This window comes from Lycorma delicatula, chromosome 2, assembly GCF_047948215.1.
Source record: "Lycorma delicatula isolate Av1 chromosome 2, ASM4794821v1, whole genome shotgun sequence".
Classification (NCBI taxonomy): Eukaryota; Metazoa; Arthropoda; class Insecta; order Hemiptera; family Fulgoridae; genus Lycorma; species Lycorma delicatula.
Genome location: NC_134456.1, coordinates 121,835,602 through 121,855,477, shown reverse-complemented (window position 1 = coordinate 121,855,477; position 19,876 = coordinate 121,835,602). Strand labels below are relative to the sequence as shown.

The 19,876-nt window shown below is 31.9% G+C and overlaps 1 protein-coding gene across 1 annotated transcript in view; it reads left to right on the top strand.

Annotated features, from left to right (window-relative positions):
• IntS1 (integrator complex subunit 1) overlaps positions 1-18,923 on the top strand; it is a 111,290-nt gene extending 92,367 nt beyond the window's left edge. The window contains exons 29-32 of the mRNA XM_075356183.1: positions 3,956-4,080; positions 6,996-7,144; positions 8,212-8,484; positions 18,518-18,923. Of these exons, the coding sequence (XP_075212298.1) occupies positions 3,956-4,080; positions 6,996-7,144; positions 8,212-8,484; positions 18,518-18,633 (663 nt within the window). The 3' untranslated portion in view covers positions 18,634-18,923. The remainder of the gene's footprint in view (positions 1-3,955; positions 4,081-6,995; positions 7,145-8,211; positions 8,485-18,517) is intronic.
• The last annotated feature ends 953 nt before the right edge of the window (positions 18,924-19,876 follow it).

Sequence of the window (19,876 nt, the reverse complement as noted above, 5' to 3'; positions counted from 1 at the left end):
CATTATGAGTTTCTACCTACAAAGCAGAGAGTCAACCATAATTATTATCTACAAACATTAGACTTCTCCACGAAAATGTGAGGAAAAAGAAACGTGAACTTTGCATGGCAACTCATGGTTCCTCACCACGTCAAATCACCAGCCCACACATCACTGCTAATTCACAAGTTCTGTACAAAAAACTTTCTCAGTGTCATCCTTTACCTATGACACTCACTTATCTAAACCTCTGCTGACTTTTTTGTAATATTAAGATTACCATTAAAAATGTTCATTTCAAAGCTGGTTCTTGAAGTAGAATGGATTGAAAAAAGTATGTAAAACAAGAATGACTTCGTGTGATGAAAGAACTTTGAAATACATTGAGTAATGCTGTAAATAAAAAAAAAGATGCAGTTATTTTTTTGAACAGACTTCATATTTCAGTTGGTTTATTACAAGGGTCATTCAAATATAAACCAGAATTTGTTTACATAGCTTTATTAATTATAGATAAAATTACAAATAAATAAATATTTTTCAGCTTCATGATCCCCTCATCAAAAACATATATGATGGCTACCCCAACCACCAATTGCACACATAATGCTCTGCTCGACTGCAGCATTATCTTCAAGTCTTTCCCTTTCTAAACCTTCTTTCAGCAAACCAAACATGTGAAAATCATATGGTGACAAGTCTGGATTGTATGGTAGGGGTTCAAGAGGTGACCAATAGATTTAACAAGTCATCGCAAGTCTGAGCTGCTTTATGTAGCTGTGCATTATCGTGAAGAAGGAAGACATTGTGAATCAGTTAGCGGTGTTGCGGCCCTGGCGTCATCCAACAACTTATCATGTTTTTTGAGTCCCAAAACACAGTTACCAGAATTTTTCCAGCTAAAAAGCATTTCTTGGCCTTAATTGGTGCCCCTTCTCACCTTTTCACCACTTTGTACTTGCTGACATCTTGCTGTATCCAAGAGTGTCTGACAATATTGTATGCACACCCAGCACTTATGCCCACCTATAATGCAATTTCAGCAGTGGTTACGCAGCGGTCACCTTCCACAAGGTCACAAACAGCCTTTCTTTTTCTTTTTCCTGTTTAGCCTCCGGTAACTACTGTTTAGATAATTCTTCAGAGGATGATATGTATGAGTGTAAATGAAGTGTAGTCTTGTACATTCTCAGTTCGACCATTCCTGAGATGTGTGGTTAATTGAAACCCAACCACTAAAGAACACCGGTATCCACGATCTAGTATTCAAATCCTAGTAAAAATAACTGGCTTTACTAGGACTTGAACGCTGTAACTCTCGACTTCCAAATCAGCTGATTTGGGAAGACGCGTTAACGACTAGACCAACCCGGTGGGTTCACAAACAGCCGAAGGTTCTCCACTAACACTGACTGGTTCATGGATGACATTGATAACCCTGATTTAACGGGGTTACCAGTCCTTGCCAAAAAAGGATTTAACACTTTTGTTGGCAAGAAATCGGATTATAGTTCGTTGTAACAGATGATGGCACCTCCTGCTCATTCTTCTGCTGATATGGAAACATGACCTACGGGCATGGCTAGCCAGTTGCTTCCCTACATACATATCCAACTAACTACTCACAGCTCCCCACCACATTCACTGCTCTTCCTCAGTCTGCGCAGTAAAATTCCAGTTTATATTTGAATGGCCCTCATATAATAATTATTATATTAATCTACACTTATTAAAATATTCTTTACTATTATTCTTAAATTATTTAAACATTAAATATTAAATTCTTAAGGCAACTGCTCTTATCAAAAATACAACTACTTCCTATAAAAATAAAAAAGTTGCATTACTCTATTTAATGATAATAAAAAACATAATACAACGCTGATGTAATTAAAAGAAAGTATTAAAATAAAGAATAAGTATGTAGTTAGCATAAATTATTAATAGCAACATTTCACAAGGTGGCAATGAAGTTCAGCAACTTTTGTTTTCGGGCTGTCAGCTGTTATTTTTTACAACCATAGGAATTCATAATGCCCTCACTATTTTGCACTCAGAAGAACTCTGATTTTCAGAGTTCAACACACTACATACATTCAATTAATGATAGACTCTACACACAAGAACACATTTAAACTCGTTCATTTCTGTGATTAACTGCACAAGCGCATATGAAAAATACACAAACTAAGGTCTTTTGTTGACCTTAAATTGGGCATAACTGAAGAACAACTCAACCAATATTCATCAAATTATCACATGCACAACTTCAGATACTCTACTACAGCTTACCTAAATTTCAATGAAATTGATTCTGTAGTTTTCAAGCCATAAGATTTTATACATGAGTGGTATTTTCATAATCCTCATATCTCAAAATGTAAAGAAAGTTCAATTCCACTTCCCATTTCCTCCATGCGACCAAAAGTAATACTGTATTTTTCTTCAAAAAGTCTGTGAAACACCTCGGCCTAAATATAAATATACCTGTAAATTTCTAATTTTCAGCTGATGATATTCTTTCATTCAGCATTTAAATAAATCAGCTGGTCTTATGAAGGGTTTTGTTTGATTCTTATAATTTTTTTATTAAAAATTTTAAACTGTATAAAACTATTGTATTTATTCATTCTACTTTTTTCTTTCTTTTTAATATGATTGTCAGCAAACTTGAAAGTTTATAAAATACTGGATATTATTTAACTACAATATTATATTAAAAACATACTTAAAATATGGTATCCGTATGTTTAATTTAAAAAAGTGATTTGTATGTGATTAAAAAAAGCCAAGTTGAGCCATATTTACTATTAACAATTTATTGTAGTGAGAGCTAATTACTTGTTAATACATCATATTGAATTCTCCCAAGGGATTGATGAGTGTTAAATGTTTATGATATTTTATATTGCTATTATTCAAGCTCAGGCGGCTGGTATATTTATGTTGCACTCAGAAGAACTCTGATTTTCAGAGTTCAACACACTATGTACGTTCAATTAATGATAGACTCTACATATAAGAACACATTTAAACTCGCTCATCACTGTGATTAAACTGCAATATTATATAGCCGCCAGTTACTCAGGCGGCTGGTTACTTTATGTTCCCCCGTCATTTGGAAAGGTTTTTTGAATGCTATTAAAGTAGTGTGTGATGTCTCACCCCAGTAATTTTTAACTTTTATTTTTCAAAATGTTCATTTCTTCCTCACAGTTTTCTTATTTCTTTTGATTATTTAAAGTTCATTTTTGTTTATATTATATAAAAAAAAAAAATAATAATTATATATATAATTATTACTTTGATCATGCCGATAAGATGATGAATTGAAAAAAAATAATTACAAAATGAAAAGAGGTCAGGTATAAATAGAAGACAAGTCTAGTATTAATTTTTTTTTTATTTTGCTGTATTTATTGTTTTCATAATAAACATTTTGCTTTAAACAAACATAAAATAAACTAGTATATAAATTAAAAATTATAGTAGACGTAAACTGTGACAAGGGATAGTTCATCGAAGTGGGTTTCTCGTTATGGACAAGTGGCTCAGGATTAGTGAATACACTTATTTTCTCACTGCACTGAACATGCTAATTATGTTTTTATTCATTAGTTACCCAATGTATAAATTGATATTTTTAATAACAACCATTTTTATAAATGATTTGTATTTTAAAATGACATGACTACATCAAATTATCTAGTTCTTCAGGGAAAAAGTTGGACATGTTGGTTTATCTTATACTTTTTTGAGATAAAGTTAAAAGCAAAAGATCTGAAAAAATGCACTTGATTGCCATTTGAAAATAAATCAATTTCCACAATTTTTGTACTTGGTAAATTTTGTTACAATTTTTCAGAATTTAATCAGGTGTTTTAATAAAGTAAAATTTTATTTCAATAGCATAGACCTTACTTTCTGTATTACTTTATTTTTTAAGTTAGATTCTATTTATTAATTAATTTTTTAGATTCATGGACATGTCAAAGAGGTTACTCAGCTGTTGAACAGGATGGTTGTCCTGTTACAGAACTACATAAGTTTTGATGCAAATCGTGCATTAACTTATCTTCAGAACCAGTCCAGTCTTATAAGGTAACTTAATTATTTATTAAAATTTTAATAAGCCATATAGAAATAAATTTGTATAATTTATTGATTAAAACTAGGCAGAGTTAGGATTCTCATGTAACTTGTTAATTGAACAGCAATGATTTTTATTGTAACATACAATGTTTTCCTTCATTGATTTAATCAATTATATTTTATATTGTCATTTATTTTATTTATAGCCTTACTTCTCTTGTATGCTATATTATTTTGAATTTAGATTTTATATATTAAATTTTTTTTAAAGTATCATTTACATCAGCCACTTAATTCATCTGATGCATCTGACACCATTTTTTAATAGATGGTTGAAATTTCTATTTGTACATCCATTTAATTGTAATTTTCTCAGTCAGAGCTAAAACTAATGTTTTACTCAGATATGTATTCATTTGATAATTGCTATTGTAGGAATATTCTCTTCTCTTAAAGATAATAGAAGTATTTCTGTAGTTTGAAATTTTTGGGAGTCATTATAAATTATAAAATCCTATGTAATGATCAGATTTATTGCAAAAGACCAAACACATTTGAGCTGTGGTGATACAGGTAATTCTTAAATATTTTCTGGATAAAATAACAATAGATAAAGAGGAATTAAAAAAGATAAGGGAAAAGGGCAGCTCTGTGGAGATATTTACATTGTATGAAAGTATATAATTGTTAATCTTTATAAATTTTATGTATTATGTGTGAAAAGTAAATGACACATGATGACAGGTTTCCCCAATGACCTTTGGAGGAATAGTTACAATTTTAGAGGTAGGCCAAGAAAAGGGAATATATACTAGGTAATAGCTGATTTAATATGTCTCCCTTATGAATTAAAGTGACTGATAATGAAAAGAGAAACATGGAAGGCAACTACTGTGACCATCTAGTCTGCTAATTGACTGCTTAAGAAAAAGATTGTGTCCACAAATTCTGTAATATAAATTACATCTTGGAGCTCATAAAAAATCAGATAGGATTCAGAATTGGTATACCAGAGAGATGTTTGGCAACTGTAAATACTAATCATTAAATATACAACCAGTAAATAAACATTTTTAATTTCTATGCATTTATTTTTTATGAATGTAATGAGGGGTACCTTTACAAAAAATTTGTTATTTATTCTTAAAATAGTGTAAATTTTGATGAAAAAAGACAACAGGATATTTTTGTAACACAACCTAATATTTAGGTTTACAAGAAAATATCTCATTGTTCTTACATTGCAATATTACTCAGTTGATGAATTTTTCAATAATAATCATAGTAAAAGTTTGTTTAGATTTTCTTTATTCTTGTTTAATATTACAAATAATATATACTCATTTTTCAATTTTTTTATTATATACTCATTTTTCTATTTTTCAATTAATGCTTTTAAAATTTATTTTATTTGTATCATATTTATTTATAATTTTCACATACTTGTAAAAATTTTTTTTGGGTATTTCTGTTTATTATTGCTTTTTATTAGTATGGACTTTACTCACTTCTCCTTCTAGTTATTATTCTGTTTATTATAATGTAGTTTTGATCAAGTTTTTACCACAGTTTTCCTTGTTCATTTCAGGCAGTTTTTAGCTTAAAAAGAAATTATTAATTGAATAAATTTCATAATTTATTCTTACAAATCTATAATTTAAAAAAATACAGACATATGGTGTTAGGTTGTATTTAGCCTATAAGTATTGTGATTCTTTCCTATAAGCTTATCATGATAGTTTTTTCTTTAAATTTGTAAATGATGAATATACCATGAAACTGCCATGACATATGAACATGTAAAATTTCATTAAGGATTAACATCATATATTGCTTATAATTTTATTTATTTGTGTGCATATCTATAGGGGCTTACAGAAACTTCAAAAAGAGTTACATTTACAAACAAAGCAAAAAGATAAAATTTGAAAATCAATCTGCCTGATCCACACTATATGTTGTGAACACTTAACCTTCATTTAAAAATGGATCTAAATCTTCAATTATTTTATCAGACATGCATAACATACACGTAAAAAAGGAATTATTGAAATACACTGCCCTTAATGTGAGACTTAAAAAACAAATTAGTACAAAATTTACTATAAAGACCTTGAAATTTATTTGACTAAATACTGCAGGAACGTTGATCAAATTATTAAAAATCTTAAAAATTATTATCAAGTAAAAGACCTCCCTCCTAATCACAACAAATCGATGGAGAATATATTCCTCAACCACTTTGTTGAATAGCCCAGAGGACAAAGGTAGACAAAAGTTTTTAAAGTACAGATACCTTAAAAAATTATTTAGACCAATCTCAATTTCATGAATATGTTTCTCATGGTGAGTACTCCTTCTGACTGTCCATATTCTAGTGTACCACTGACTTGCATTGTATAATTTTTTTTAACGCCATAAAGGGAGAAAATTTTTGTATTTCTCTCATAAGACCAACATTTCTTTCTCGTAATTATATGTTTCTTCTCTTCTAAGACAGGTATCAAGGCACTACTTTGAGATCTTTATCTCTGAAACTACTTCAAGTTATTTATTATGTGCTTGTAATTATTATATTGCAGTTTATAAACAAAAAGTAATATTTTTATTTACTTATAATTATGAAGTACTATGGTAAATGTATCTTATGTAGAATTTATTCTATAGTTTTTTATAGTAATTTAAAATTGATTGTACATTTTACAATCTTCATAAATTGATGTATTGAATTTTTAGGTATTTTAATTTAATAAATTTTATCAATATCTATATATTTTAAATGTTTATATATGTATTGTAGGTTTACTTGTTATGTATTCCATTATTACAACCTGCAGTGGTTAACAGAAATTAAATATGCCTTTGTTTTTCATCTTCACAGAAAATTACTTTTTATAATCTCTCCTCTATTACTTTATTTTCAGTGAACTTCAGTCACAACATGCAAACCTTGGTAGTTTGTGTATAATGATGTCTGGTGTCCAAGGAAGTGGTGAAGTTGTTGTGGCCATGCCTCCAAGTCAACAGAATGTAACACCTCAGTATGACATTGCCAGTCTTTTACAGGGAGAAGGTAAGTTAAACTTTATTTTTGATTCAACAGAAGTATTATTATTATTAAAAGACTGCATGAAGTTTTAAAGGATTGTACTCCTGACTGATTTGTTTGAATTTCAGTTACCTAAAATAAAATAATTATTTTTCATATTTTTTTATAAATTTCAAAATTTGTTTTTATCCTGTGAAAAATATTGTCGTGCATAAAAAAAAATATTTTTTCAAATTTATATTTGTGCTGTCACATATTTAACAACTACATAAAAAACTAATTAAATTTACTTTTTCTCCATATGAAACCAAAAACCATTTAAATTATATTCATTTTAGTTAATTTAATTTGTAATCGTGTAACATATTTTCTTTGGTTATAAAATATTAGATAACAAAATGGAATCTAAATTTAGAAATAATAATCCTAAAGTTACTTAAATTTTATTGGACTACCAAAATAAATATAAAAAAGATATTCCTATAAGGCCTCTACATATACACATGCATCACTTGTAGAATTTATTTACTTTTATATTTAAAAGTAATAAAATTATTACTTTGAACTGTAGTTGTCAAAAATATTAAACATTGAAAAGGAGGCAAAAAATGAACGCGCTAGCATTTCAGTTAAAAAAAAAAACTGTTAAATATAATAAAAAAACAAATTTAAAATAAAATAATGATAAGGAGAAACATCTCATCCAAGAGTAGAGACACATCCAAAGTGTTGAATATTACTTTATCATAGTTCACTTGCATTTCTAATTTTTTTAACACTAAAAGTAGTGTAAAAAAAAAGTATTGTTGAACAAAAAAGAGATCATTTTCAGGCATAAAATAACAATGGCTACTCTTTTTTTAGCACATCAACAAATAAATTTAAATATTTTGTTTGTTTCTTAATTTAATTTAATTATTATTTGTATTTTTTTATTTATAGTATAATTTAAGTATGTGTTGCATCTTAAGAGAATATAAAAATACTTTGTTGTAATATAAAATTTTAAGAACTTAATTTTAAAGTTGTGTTGAAAAATGCTAATTCTATTATTAAAGGATTTTAAAGAAATGGAGTGTTTTTGTTTAAAGATGCACTGTCTGCGCTTCAAGATCTTGATACCCAATCTGTTCGTCGTCCTGCTATATTGGAACCAGCCTTAGGATCACTGTGCCGATTACTGGCTTCAAGAAGTTCAGCTGTGCGAGGATTAGCACATGGTTTATTAGCACGTTATTTACGTTATGCTCCTCATGCAGCTCGTTATGCATTGCCGGCTTATCTATCTTGTTTAGATTCTCCTCACACGGAGGTTATTTCAACAGCTCTTGATCGATTACCTGAAATGGCAGTTTGCTCTCAAGGTTTGTATTAAGTCATATGTTTAAAAAAATTAGTGTAGGATAATTTTACCAGTGTCTAATGGATAGATCTTCTCTGCTTTCTTTCTGGTAAACTAATTTACAGAAGCTTAGGATCCTTAATGAAATATTTCCAGAACCTGCATGGCAAATGTAGAAAAACCTCATACTGAAGAAATTAGATATTTCTTTGAAAACTTTTTTTATTTTTTTAGTATACTAGACATTCCTAGCACTCTAGTTCAACCTTCATATTGTATTCTGCCATGATCCTTTTCCCTCCTTTAGCTGATGTAACATTTTTGGCTTTCCATAAAGTTTACTTTAGGATTTACATACGGCTATTACTATATTTATAGAACCTTTATATAAAAATCTTGCATGATTGCTACTTTTTAAGCCACAAGAAGAAGGTTGTAAATAATATCTGTGCATAATTATGGTAAAGAACAATAAAAGGTATAATCTTCTCTATCTAGGCTTGACCTACTGTAAAATTTGTAGATTTAGATTGATATTTAGAGTGGTGCAGATTGGAAAAAATCAAATTATGCGTAATTGTATATGGGCATTTTTTTTTCACACAGTATTTAAACAGACGACCTCCTACCATTATTAACCCTTTAGTGCCGGAGGATTTAAATGTCCTGACCACAGTTCACAAACAGAGGAGATTTAAATACTTTCAGTACAAAATGCACATCTTTGTTAAAACTTCTATAATACAGTCAAAAAAAGTTTAATTTTTACAAAATTTTCACATTTATGCACAGAAAATTACATAGAAGATTAACAAGGAAAGAATAATATATAATGATGGTCTCTGGGATTTTACATCTTAGTTTATGTTAACAATAATGATGTAATACTGTAAATAAAAATGATGTTAATGGGGTTACTGACATATGAAACCGAAGTCCATTACGTCAGCTGTAATGCTACACAATCAGTTTCTCTCTTACTTCAACCTTGAGGACATGTGGGCAGTGCAAAGTACATCATGCATTAGACTGTATTTCTTGCGGAGGTTGGCGGCATAACACAAAAGTTGAGTCCGTACAAAATACCAAAGTCGGCTGGCATCAACAGGTTAAACTTTATACTTGCATATTTCCCTTAGTTATTAAATAGCCTGAGCCAAGTTTCATGAATGAATCCTACTAGTTGTAAAATCCAAAGTAAGATCACTTTTAAAAGAAGGAGAAGTTCAACTTGCAAATTTATGGGCAAATAAGGAAAATGTTCGGTGTTGAAGGAATGAAAATTGATGGATAAAAGAGTCAATATTATTGATTTTTTTTTAATAATAGTAATGTATTTTTAAAACAATTATTAATCGTCATCAAACATGCATTTGTAAACTAACAGTACATTCATTAAATGATACTGATAAATTCAAAAATGGTTGTGATGCATTGACATAAAAAATTTCTTTCATTTCAGCATCAGTCATTATTGATAAAACAAAATATCAAAAATTTACAATTCACGCAAATTTTTTTTTTTGTCTTCAGTCATTTGACTGGTTTGATGCAGCTCTCCAAGATTCCCTATCTAGTGCTAGTCGTTTCATTTCAGTATACCCTCTACATCCTACATCCCTAACAATTTGTTTCACATATTCCAAACGTGGCCTGCCTACACAATTTTTTTCTTCTACCTGTCCTACCAATATTAAAGCGACTATTCCAGGATCCCTTAGTATGTGGCCTATAAGTCTGTCTCTTCTTTTAACTATATTTTTCCAAATGCTTCTTTCTTCATCTATTTGCCGCAATACCTCTTCATTTGTCACTTTATCCACCCATCTGATTTTTAACATTCTCCTATAGCACCACATTTCAAAAGCTTCTAATCTTTTCTTCTCAGATACTCCGATTGTGCAAGTTTCACTTCCATATAAAGCGACACTCCAAACATATACTTTCAAAAATCTTTTTCTGACATTTAAATTAATTTTTGATGTAAACAAATTATATTTCTTACTGAAGGCTCGTTTCGCTTGTGCTTCGCCCATCTTTAGTAATTCTACTTCCCAAATAACAAAATTCTTCTACCTCCATAATCTTTTCTCCTCCTATTTTCACATTCAGTGGTCCATCTTTGTTATTTCTACTACATTTCATTACTTTTGTTTTGTTCTTGTTTATTTTCATGCGATAGTTCTTGCGTAGGACTTCATCTATGCCGTTCATTGTTTCTTCTAAATCCTTTTTATTCTTGGCTAGAATTACTATATCATCAGCAAATCGTAGCATCTTTATCTTTTCACCGTGTACTGTTACTCCGAATCTAAATTGTTCTTTAACATCATTAACTGCTAGTTCCATGTAAAGATTAAAAAGTAACGGAGATAGGGAACATCCTTGTCGGGCTCCCTTTCTTATTACGGCTTCTTTCTTATGTTCTTCAATTATTACTGTTAAAATAAAATAAAATGCTAAACATTTTATTCCAGTCTACGTTATTGAATGCCTTTTCTAGGTCTATAAACGCCAAGTATGTTGGTTTGTTTTTCTTTAATCTTCCTTCTACTATTAATCTGAGGCCTAAAATTCTTCCCTTGTCCCTATACTTTTCCTGAAACCAAATTGGTCTTCTCCTAACACTTCTTCCACTCTCCTCTCAATTCTTCTGTATAGAATTCAAGTTAAGATTTTTGATGCATGACTATTTAAACTAATTGTTCTGTATTCTTCACATTTATCTGCCCCTGCTTTCTTGGGTATCATGACTATAACACTTTTTTTTAAGTCTGATGGAAATTCCCCTTTTTCATAAATATTACACACCAGTTTGTATAATCTATCAATCGCTTCCTTACCTGCACTGCGCAGTAATTCCACAGGTATTCCGTCTGTTCCAGGAGCCTTTCTGCCATTTAAATCTTTTAATGCTCTCTTAAATTCAGATCTCAGTATTGTTTCTCCCATTTCATCCTCCTCAACTTCCTCTTCTTCCTCTAAAACACCATTTTGTAATTAATTTCGTCCGTATAACTCTTCAATACATTCCACCCATCTATCGACTTTACCTTTCGTATTATATATAGGTGTACCATCTTTGTTTAACACATTATTAGATTTTAATTTATGTACCCCAAAATTTTCCTTAACTTTCCTGTATGCTCCGTCTATTTTACCAATGTTCATTTCTCTTTCCACTTCTGAACACCTTTCTTTTATCCACTCTTCTTTCGCCAGTTTGCACCTCCTGTTTATAGCATTTCTTAATTGCTGATAGTTCCTTATATTTTCATGCTGATAGCATTCTTATATTTTCTACGTTCATCCATCAGCTGCAATATATCGTCTGAAACCCAAGGTTTTCTACCAGTTCTCTTTATTCCGCCTAAGTTCGCTTCTGCTGATTTAAGAATTTCCTTTTTAACATTCTCCCATTCTACTTCTACATTTTCTACCTTATCTTTTTTACTCAGACCTCTTGCGATGTCCTCCTCAAAAATCTTCTTTACCTCCTCTTCCTCAAGCTTCTCTAAATTCCACCGATTCATTTGACACCTTTTCTTCGGGTTTTTAAACCCCAATCTACATTTCATTATCACCAAATTATGGTCGCTATCAATGTCTGCTCCAGGGTAAGTTTTGCAGTCAACGAGTTGATTTCTAAATCTTTGCTTAACCATGATATAATCTATCTGATACCTTGCAGTATCGCCTGGCTTTTTGCAAGTATATATTCTTCTATTATGATTTTTAAATTGGGTGTTGACAATTACTAAATTATACTTCGTGCAAAACTCTATAAGTCGGTCCCCTCTTTCATTCCTTTTGCCCAGCCCGTATTCACCCACTATATTTCCTTCCTTGCCTTTTCCAATGCTGCATTCCAATTTCCAACTATTATTAAATTTTCATCTCCTTTTATGTGTTTAATTGCTTCATCAATCTCTTTGTATACACACTCTACCTCATCATCATCATGGGCGCTTGTAGGCATATAGACGTTAACAATCGTCGGTTTAGGTTTTGATTTTATCCTTATTACAATGATTCTATCCGTTTATGCGTTTTAAAAAATACTCTACTCTCTTCCCTTTCTTCTTGTTCATTATGATACCTACTCCTGCCTTCCCATTATTTGAAGCTGAGTTAATTATTCTAAAATCACCTGACCAAAAGTCGCCTTCCTCTTCCCACTGAACCTCACTAATTCCTACTACATCCACATTTATCTTATCCATTTCCCTTTTTAAATTTTCTAGCCTACCAACCTTTTTTAAACTTCTAACATTCCACGCTCCAACTCGTAGAATGTTATTTTTTAATTTTCTGGTGACCCCTTCCTTAATAGTCCCCACCCAGAGATCCGAACAGGAGACTAGTTTACCTCCGGAATATTTTGCCAAGGAAGGCGCCTCCATCATTGCTATATGAAAATGCAGAGAGCCACATTTTCTTGGAAAAAAGCAGCTGTAGTTTTCCATTGCTTTCAGCTGTGCAGTACTCAGAGGACTGAGTGATGTTGATATGGCCGTTTAAATAATTCTGACTCACGCCCCTAACAACTACTGAAAGAGCTGCTGCCCTCTTTCAGGAATCATTCTTTAGTCTGGCTCTCAACAGATACCTCTCCGATATGGTTGCACCTCTGGTCCAGCTACTCTGTATCCCTGAGCACTCAAGCCCCCTCACCAACGGCAAGGTCTCATGATTCATAGAGGAGGATTCACGCAAAATATAATGACAAATTTTTCTTAATCACTCACTGAAAATAATTATTAAGTATGATTAATTAAATATGCTTAAATATTAATATGATTAATTAAAATAATTATTAAGTAATAATTATTAACACTATGAAATTTATTATCGTCATCCACTTATTGCTAAACTGTAATTTAATTGAACCTCTTAAAAAATAAATAATCATCAAAGATTCTAGGTTGCTGAATATTTAATGAAAATTAATTTTACCTCTAGTAATGTAACTAAACGTGCTCCGGAACCTCCGATACATTCAGACATGCTGTTCGTCTGCGAGGTGTGAGGCGGGATCTGGTTCCCAGATCCGGACAAGTATCCAGTACGCGATCATGCGGTAGTGGGGTGGTGAGCTGTGTGCGGTATATAAGACCGCACTTCTCGACCGTCGACCAGTCTGTTGTATGAATTTCCCCGGTCACAATTACCTCGGCCCTGGCAACCCAATCGATAACGGGCCCCCGGTGGACATCGATGATCAGATCGCGCTTGAACACGACCGTAGATACGAATCGGCCACAGAACATCATCATATACGTGCAGCTGATAGATCTGCGATCGGGGATTTTGCTGGCGATTTCGCTAGGACTGGGAATTGGCACAGCCTTGTGGGCGCCGCTGGTCTTTCAATCAAATACGGAGTGGAATCCGTTACCGGCGTATTATATCCACGAATGTCAGGCAGTCGTACAGCGGATACAGCTATGGCTGACGAACCTCCTGCAAAGGTAGCTAAAATGGATGGCGCTGCCGCCACGGCCCGCAACTCTGCGACCGGAGGTACAGACTTCATCCACATGCCGGTCTCCAACTTCAAGACCGGCCGTCTGCGGTTCAATCATCACCGCTTCATGTGGACGTGCGGCTACCAGTTTAAACATCTCTCCGGCAAGACGCAATGGACGGAGGGCCGGGCGGCGGCCGCTAAACAGCCCGCCGTAGCGCCTACCTACAAGAGCGTCGGGTACGTGACCACGCCGCTCGCCTACATTCCTGTGGACATCATACCGTGGTATCTGTCTCCGGCCGAATTCAACAACCTGCCTATAACGTCCGAAGTGAAACGTGTGCAGTGCAGTGTTAAACCGGTAGGCTTTCGTCTACCGTTCATTACAAACAGTGCGCAGTTAAGCAACGCTAACAGCGTACAATTTATGTTAGTCGGCGCCGCATACGGGCTTTGCAACAAGTATCAGGGCGTAAACTGTAAGTATACATACGCTTCCGACAATCCTATGGTACCCACAGACCTACATCTGCACAATCCGTGCGATGAGGTTACCAATTGGTATGGCGGTACAGCCACCGGCTCGGCCATAGATTATTCTTCAATTCCATGCTCGTTTGGCAATCAGATACCTCTGCAGCAGTACTATGTACAGCATTATTATAATGAAACAGGGGCCGATACATTACCTGAAATTATGAAAGATATGCAGGTCTTTCCGATAACCAATTCCGCTACAGCGGAACCGTTATTGTATGAATACAGACCGCAGGTATGTGTACTTAAACCTATGAAACCTTACCCTCCGCTAAAATCTTATAATACTAAATTAGGATACGGGATTAAAAATTTCTGTATTTCTGAACTTTTATTTGACGCCGGTGTGAAAACCGGTATTAAATTGCAAAGCGTACGGCCGGCGCATGCCGGTAACATAGAGGTTCCGTACGAATCGTACGTAGAACAGGGCGGCTTTATGTCGCACGGCCTGTATCAGTATAACGGCGGTCTTTTGCCGCCTACTATGCATGTTGGCGTGTTGCCAAATAATTCTTATATTAACACTATGAACGACTCGCATATACAGTCGTCCGTATGTATTTGGAAAATAGATACGGAAATAGAAATAGAATACAGTTTTGATTTACTGTACAATAACGAGACGTACGGCCGACCTCAGGGCCAATGTCTCGGCGATAAATCGTTTATTACAACGTCGGCCGATATAGCCAATGCGTTTGGATATCGTTCAAAATTGGACGGCGACAATTTAATTACAGAAGATTATAAGCTGACATGACTAGAACGTGAACACGTGTCGCCGTCAACGTCAGATACTGTTGTACATTTTTATACTTTCACATATTAAGTATTTTATAAATATAATTATTGAATTAAAGTTATATAATCCTTTAATAGCAATTACATTATTCTTGTTAGAATATCTTATAAATAAATACGTGTGCTTTTTAATATTAATGAAATCTGAATAGCCCATTTTTGCAAAAAGAAAATCCTTTTTAAATATTTGGTTGGCATACTACAAAATTCTGTATTTAAGTAAGAATAGAATTCATTATATAAATTTATGTTTCAGTATTTGTAGTGATTTTAGAAGTCCACATGTGATCTTTTGAAGAAATAAGAAATTACCCCAAAAAGATGTATGAACATCAGTTTATCTTGATAATTTAATGAAAAACTTGTTGTTTTTGTTATTGTTCCCACAGTTTGTTGAAATTTACTCAGAAATTGTATTAGATTGATTTATTTCAAGTTCATTAAGAGACATAATTAACTGTTTCACTGAATCAGTTAATAACTATATCACTAAATCAACTAATGTACATGTAGTCTCAGCTTAGCAAGGTAGCATAATCAACAATGTCAGTATTTGGCAATTTGACAATTTATTTTGACTTATGAAATTCATGTAAATTATAAAAAGAATCAAATGAGGTACATTGTAAAAAACCTTTTACTGATCATATATTTACAAGGCATTCATCCCTGAATATCATTTGATTTTTCATATTTGATTTTAAAACTATAGGTAGAGCATCAAGGTTGTTATAGCAGTTAAACGAATAGATTGTTGGAGATCGATAAATCTAAATAATTCACTACAACCTTTTGCTTTTTACCCAGCTAAGTGAATAGTTAATGGTAGAAAGTTGCAAAGGACCTATACAGTTGACCAATCCTTTCTGAAATTAAATTGCACATTACCAAGAAAACTGCTGCTTTTAAAAATTATAGATAATACTCTATAATTTAGATATCTGAACAAAGAAAATTTTTTTCTGTGTTAATAACATTTATTTTATAATCTTAAACACTATACTTAAAATATTATTAGAAAGCATAAAGTAATGAAAGAGTATTGCATCAAATTATTCAAACACACTATTTAAAATTTGGAATGTTTGCATTATTGGAAAACAAAAGAAGAATAGGGATACCTTATGTGCATTATTTTCTGTAATTCTTACAACTTTTTTCAAGTAGATTGAAACTTTCAACAGTATGTGGAGAAAACAAGGTCTAATATGTTAAAAATCCAATTCTTTACTGCAGTTGGTTTGTAAACATAGCTGTTCGAAAGTAAATATTTTCTTTCATGGCAAAAGTACAGTAACTTTAGGATGTATTTAGAAAGAACCTTTACATATCACTATTTTGTCTCTTCCTGCTAATACCGTTACACTGTTCTAAGAATTGACTCCTTGTTTTTTTAGACTAGTCCTGCCAGTAATCATCACATGTTACAAATATTTTATTAAGCAATTGATGGTGAGGTTTATCTCTAATTTTAGCTATGTTAGGAAATAAACCTCCAGTTTAATGAAACGTTGAAAAACAAAAAAGAAAAAATAATGTAACAAGATAACTGTTGGGTAAAGTTAACAAAAAACACACAGCTAGTATTTGCCAAAAGAAATTGGACTTTATTGAAAGAGTACCAAATGAATTTATGTTATAATTATAATCTTAAAACATAACAGGAAATTATGAAATTAGCATGACTTAATACTACTTAATATATCAGCTGAATTAACAAATGAATAATGCTATTAAATACAAAAATACATGAATAAACCTTTATAAATACACAGTGTAACAGAGCCGGAAAATAAGAGAGTTGTTTACAATAATTTCAGTATAGAAGGCGTTAAATCACAATATAATCACATTAAAATAAATAATAGTATAAATAGAATTTATTCTAATAGTAAGTTTTCTTGAAAGTATATTAAGTTACAAAGAAGCACAAAAACATAACTTCATATCCGGAGTAATTTTCTTTAGATTAATTTAAGAGAATATGAATTCAGTGCATGAATAGATAAGAATTAATCTCGGCGATTAACAAGTTAAATTAGATTAAATGATAGAGTTGATTGCACTAAACCTTTCAAGTAAAGGTAATTTGCTCTGAGTAACTGACGTTTGAACACGGACTTTTGATGAACAACACGAAATATAATAATAGTTATCAATAATAATATATGAAATATATCGCACATAAGTTTTATAATAATGAAGTAGTGTTTAAATTAAAAGTAGATTTGATAAGAACGATAGTTTGCATTTAATAACCCATAAAATGGGCTACACATGAACAAGGATAACATAAACGTTTAATATGAATAATAATGAATAATTTGCACTTGCCTGTATCACACACAAATATTAGCAAGAGATGAACTCGTAAAAGCAAGTACAGATGAATACATATGTAATCCTGGGCGTAGTCCGCACGGGTGTATCAGGAATACAGAGGTGTGATGTGGTTTGGTGGTAGAATGATGCGTAGAACCTCAGATGTGTAGTGACGAGTTTTGAGATTCTGCTTGAATGAGAATGTTACCACAAAGTTTGCAGGAGAGTATGGCCATAGGCGACTGCACTGGTGAGATGTTCGATCTACTCTGCCGAAAAGATGGCGAAAGAAAAAGGGGGAAACCAGATCCAGGTAGTGGACAGGAGAGAGTGTGTGTAAAAGACAAGAGATGTGTGCATGTATTAGTAAGGGGACGAAAAAATAACGGGTGTATGAAAGGGGTAGTCAAAAATAATTCGATAGAAGAATAGACGCGGTCACTAAGGATGACGGAGGAAGGGTCGAACACAAGAACAAATAATAGAAACAGGTAGATTTGACAAACACAAAAATTCGGAACAAAGGGAAGTTTAACATTCCTGTAATAAGACAACGAGACCCACCCTAGCTTGGAATTCGTAGAAAATAACGGAAACTTTATGCTAGAATGGCGTAAACAATAACTGATTTTGATGAAAAGTTGTTTAATTTGATAAATATTATTAATTTTCCTTTTGACAAATAGTGATTGGTAGAGCATAATGCTTATACATAGATATTTATTTCTCAACTGAGGACATCAGTTCATCTCATGTAATGCAACTGTTGCAACAATAATAACCTGAAATGCATTTATTAAATCCTTGGACTGAATAATAATCAGATTTAACTAAGTTAAATTAATGTTATTTTTTACTGTTGCTGTTTAAGGAAGATTGTTTTTAATTTGTTAATTAAGCTCAGCTTCTTTTGTTTTTACAGAACTTGCATTACCATTATTGAAGAAGGTGTTTGCTGTTGGCTTAAGTTTAAATATAAACACAACACTCTGCATTACCAAAACTATTACATTGTTGAATCTTCAGTCAGGATGTTAAGAATTGTGAATCAAGTTGCAATTTTATCAGTTTTAATTTTTATCATAATTAATTTCTCTGTTGGTATTTCATGTTTTTATTATTTTTAATTTAGACAGTTACTGCTATAAAGTATGAAAATAAAGGTATATGTATTTATAATTCACTGTCTAAGTGTGATTATATTAGTATAAGTATTTATTTTGATTTAGATGTAAATATTTAAAACAGACATTTGTCTACATTTGTATTGTTATTATTTTGTAATAGAGTAAGAGAAAACAATAATTGTGAAAGGTTGGTGATTTTTAGCTTGTTTTACTTTTTTTATTTCAGATGTGTAGGCTACCCTTCCTTTTTCCTGTTTAACCTCCAGTAATTACCATTCAGGTATTTCTTCAGAGGATGATATATATGTATTGAGTGTAAATGAAGTGTACTCTTGTACAGTTTCAGTTTGACCATTCTGAGATGTGTGGTTAATTGAAACCCAAACACAAGAACACCAGTATCCACAATCTAGTATTCAAATCCGTATAAAAGTAACTCCCTTTACTAGGATTTGAACACTGGAACTCTCAACTTCCAAATCAGCTGTTTTGGGAAGACACGTTCACCACTAGACCAACCTAGTGGGTTAAGTATAGGCTACCCGGTTAAATACAACCCTAATACCTTCTAATAGTTATAAGGGGAATATTGCCTCAAGAGAGATGTTTACTCTGCATGTATGAGTTGAGATTTTTTACTTGTCCTTGTAGATAAAATACAGTTTGAAGTAGAACACTTCAAAAATTACGGTAAGTACAGGTTAGGTGGTGTAATGACCATAGAAGTTGACATTACTTTAAACGAAAATAGATTTTATTAGTACAAAGAGTATATAAGTTCCACCTTGTCAACCCAATGAAAAACTTAATTTTAGGAAATTATATTTCAAGCAAATTATACCCTAAGGACTACAAACAACTACAAAAAGGGTAAAAAATTTGAAATAGAATTCAGAATTACCAAAATCTAATATATTAGTACTTGACTGCTGCTGTTACAACTGCTGAATAATAGCATAATTTAAAGTTTATTAATGTAGAAATATCTGCTTTTGTGAGGAAAATAGTTCATTGTGAAATATGAAATGATATGAATTAAATCATCTGTAATTATCTTTTGATTTCTGTTAATAATTTTTTTTAAATCTGTATAAAGAGAATTTTTATATTAATTCAGACCTCTTATTTGATGAAATTTTAAGTAACTTTATGTT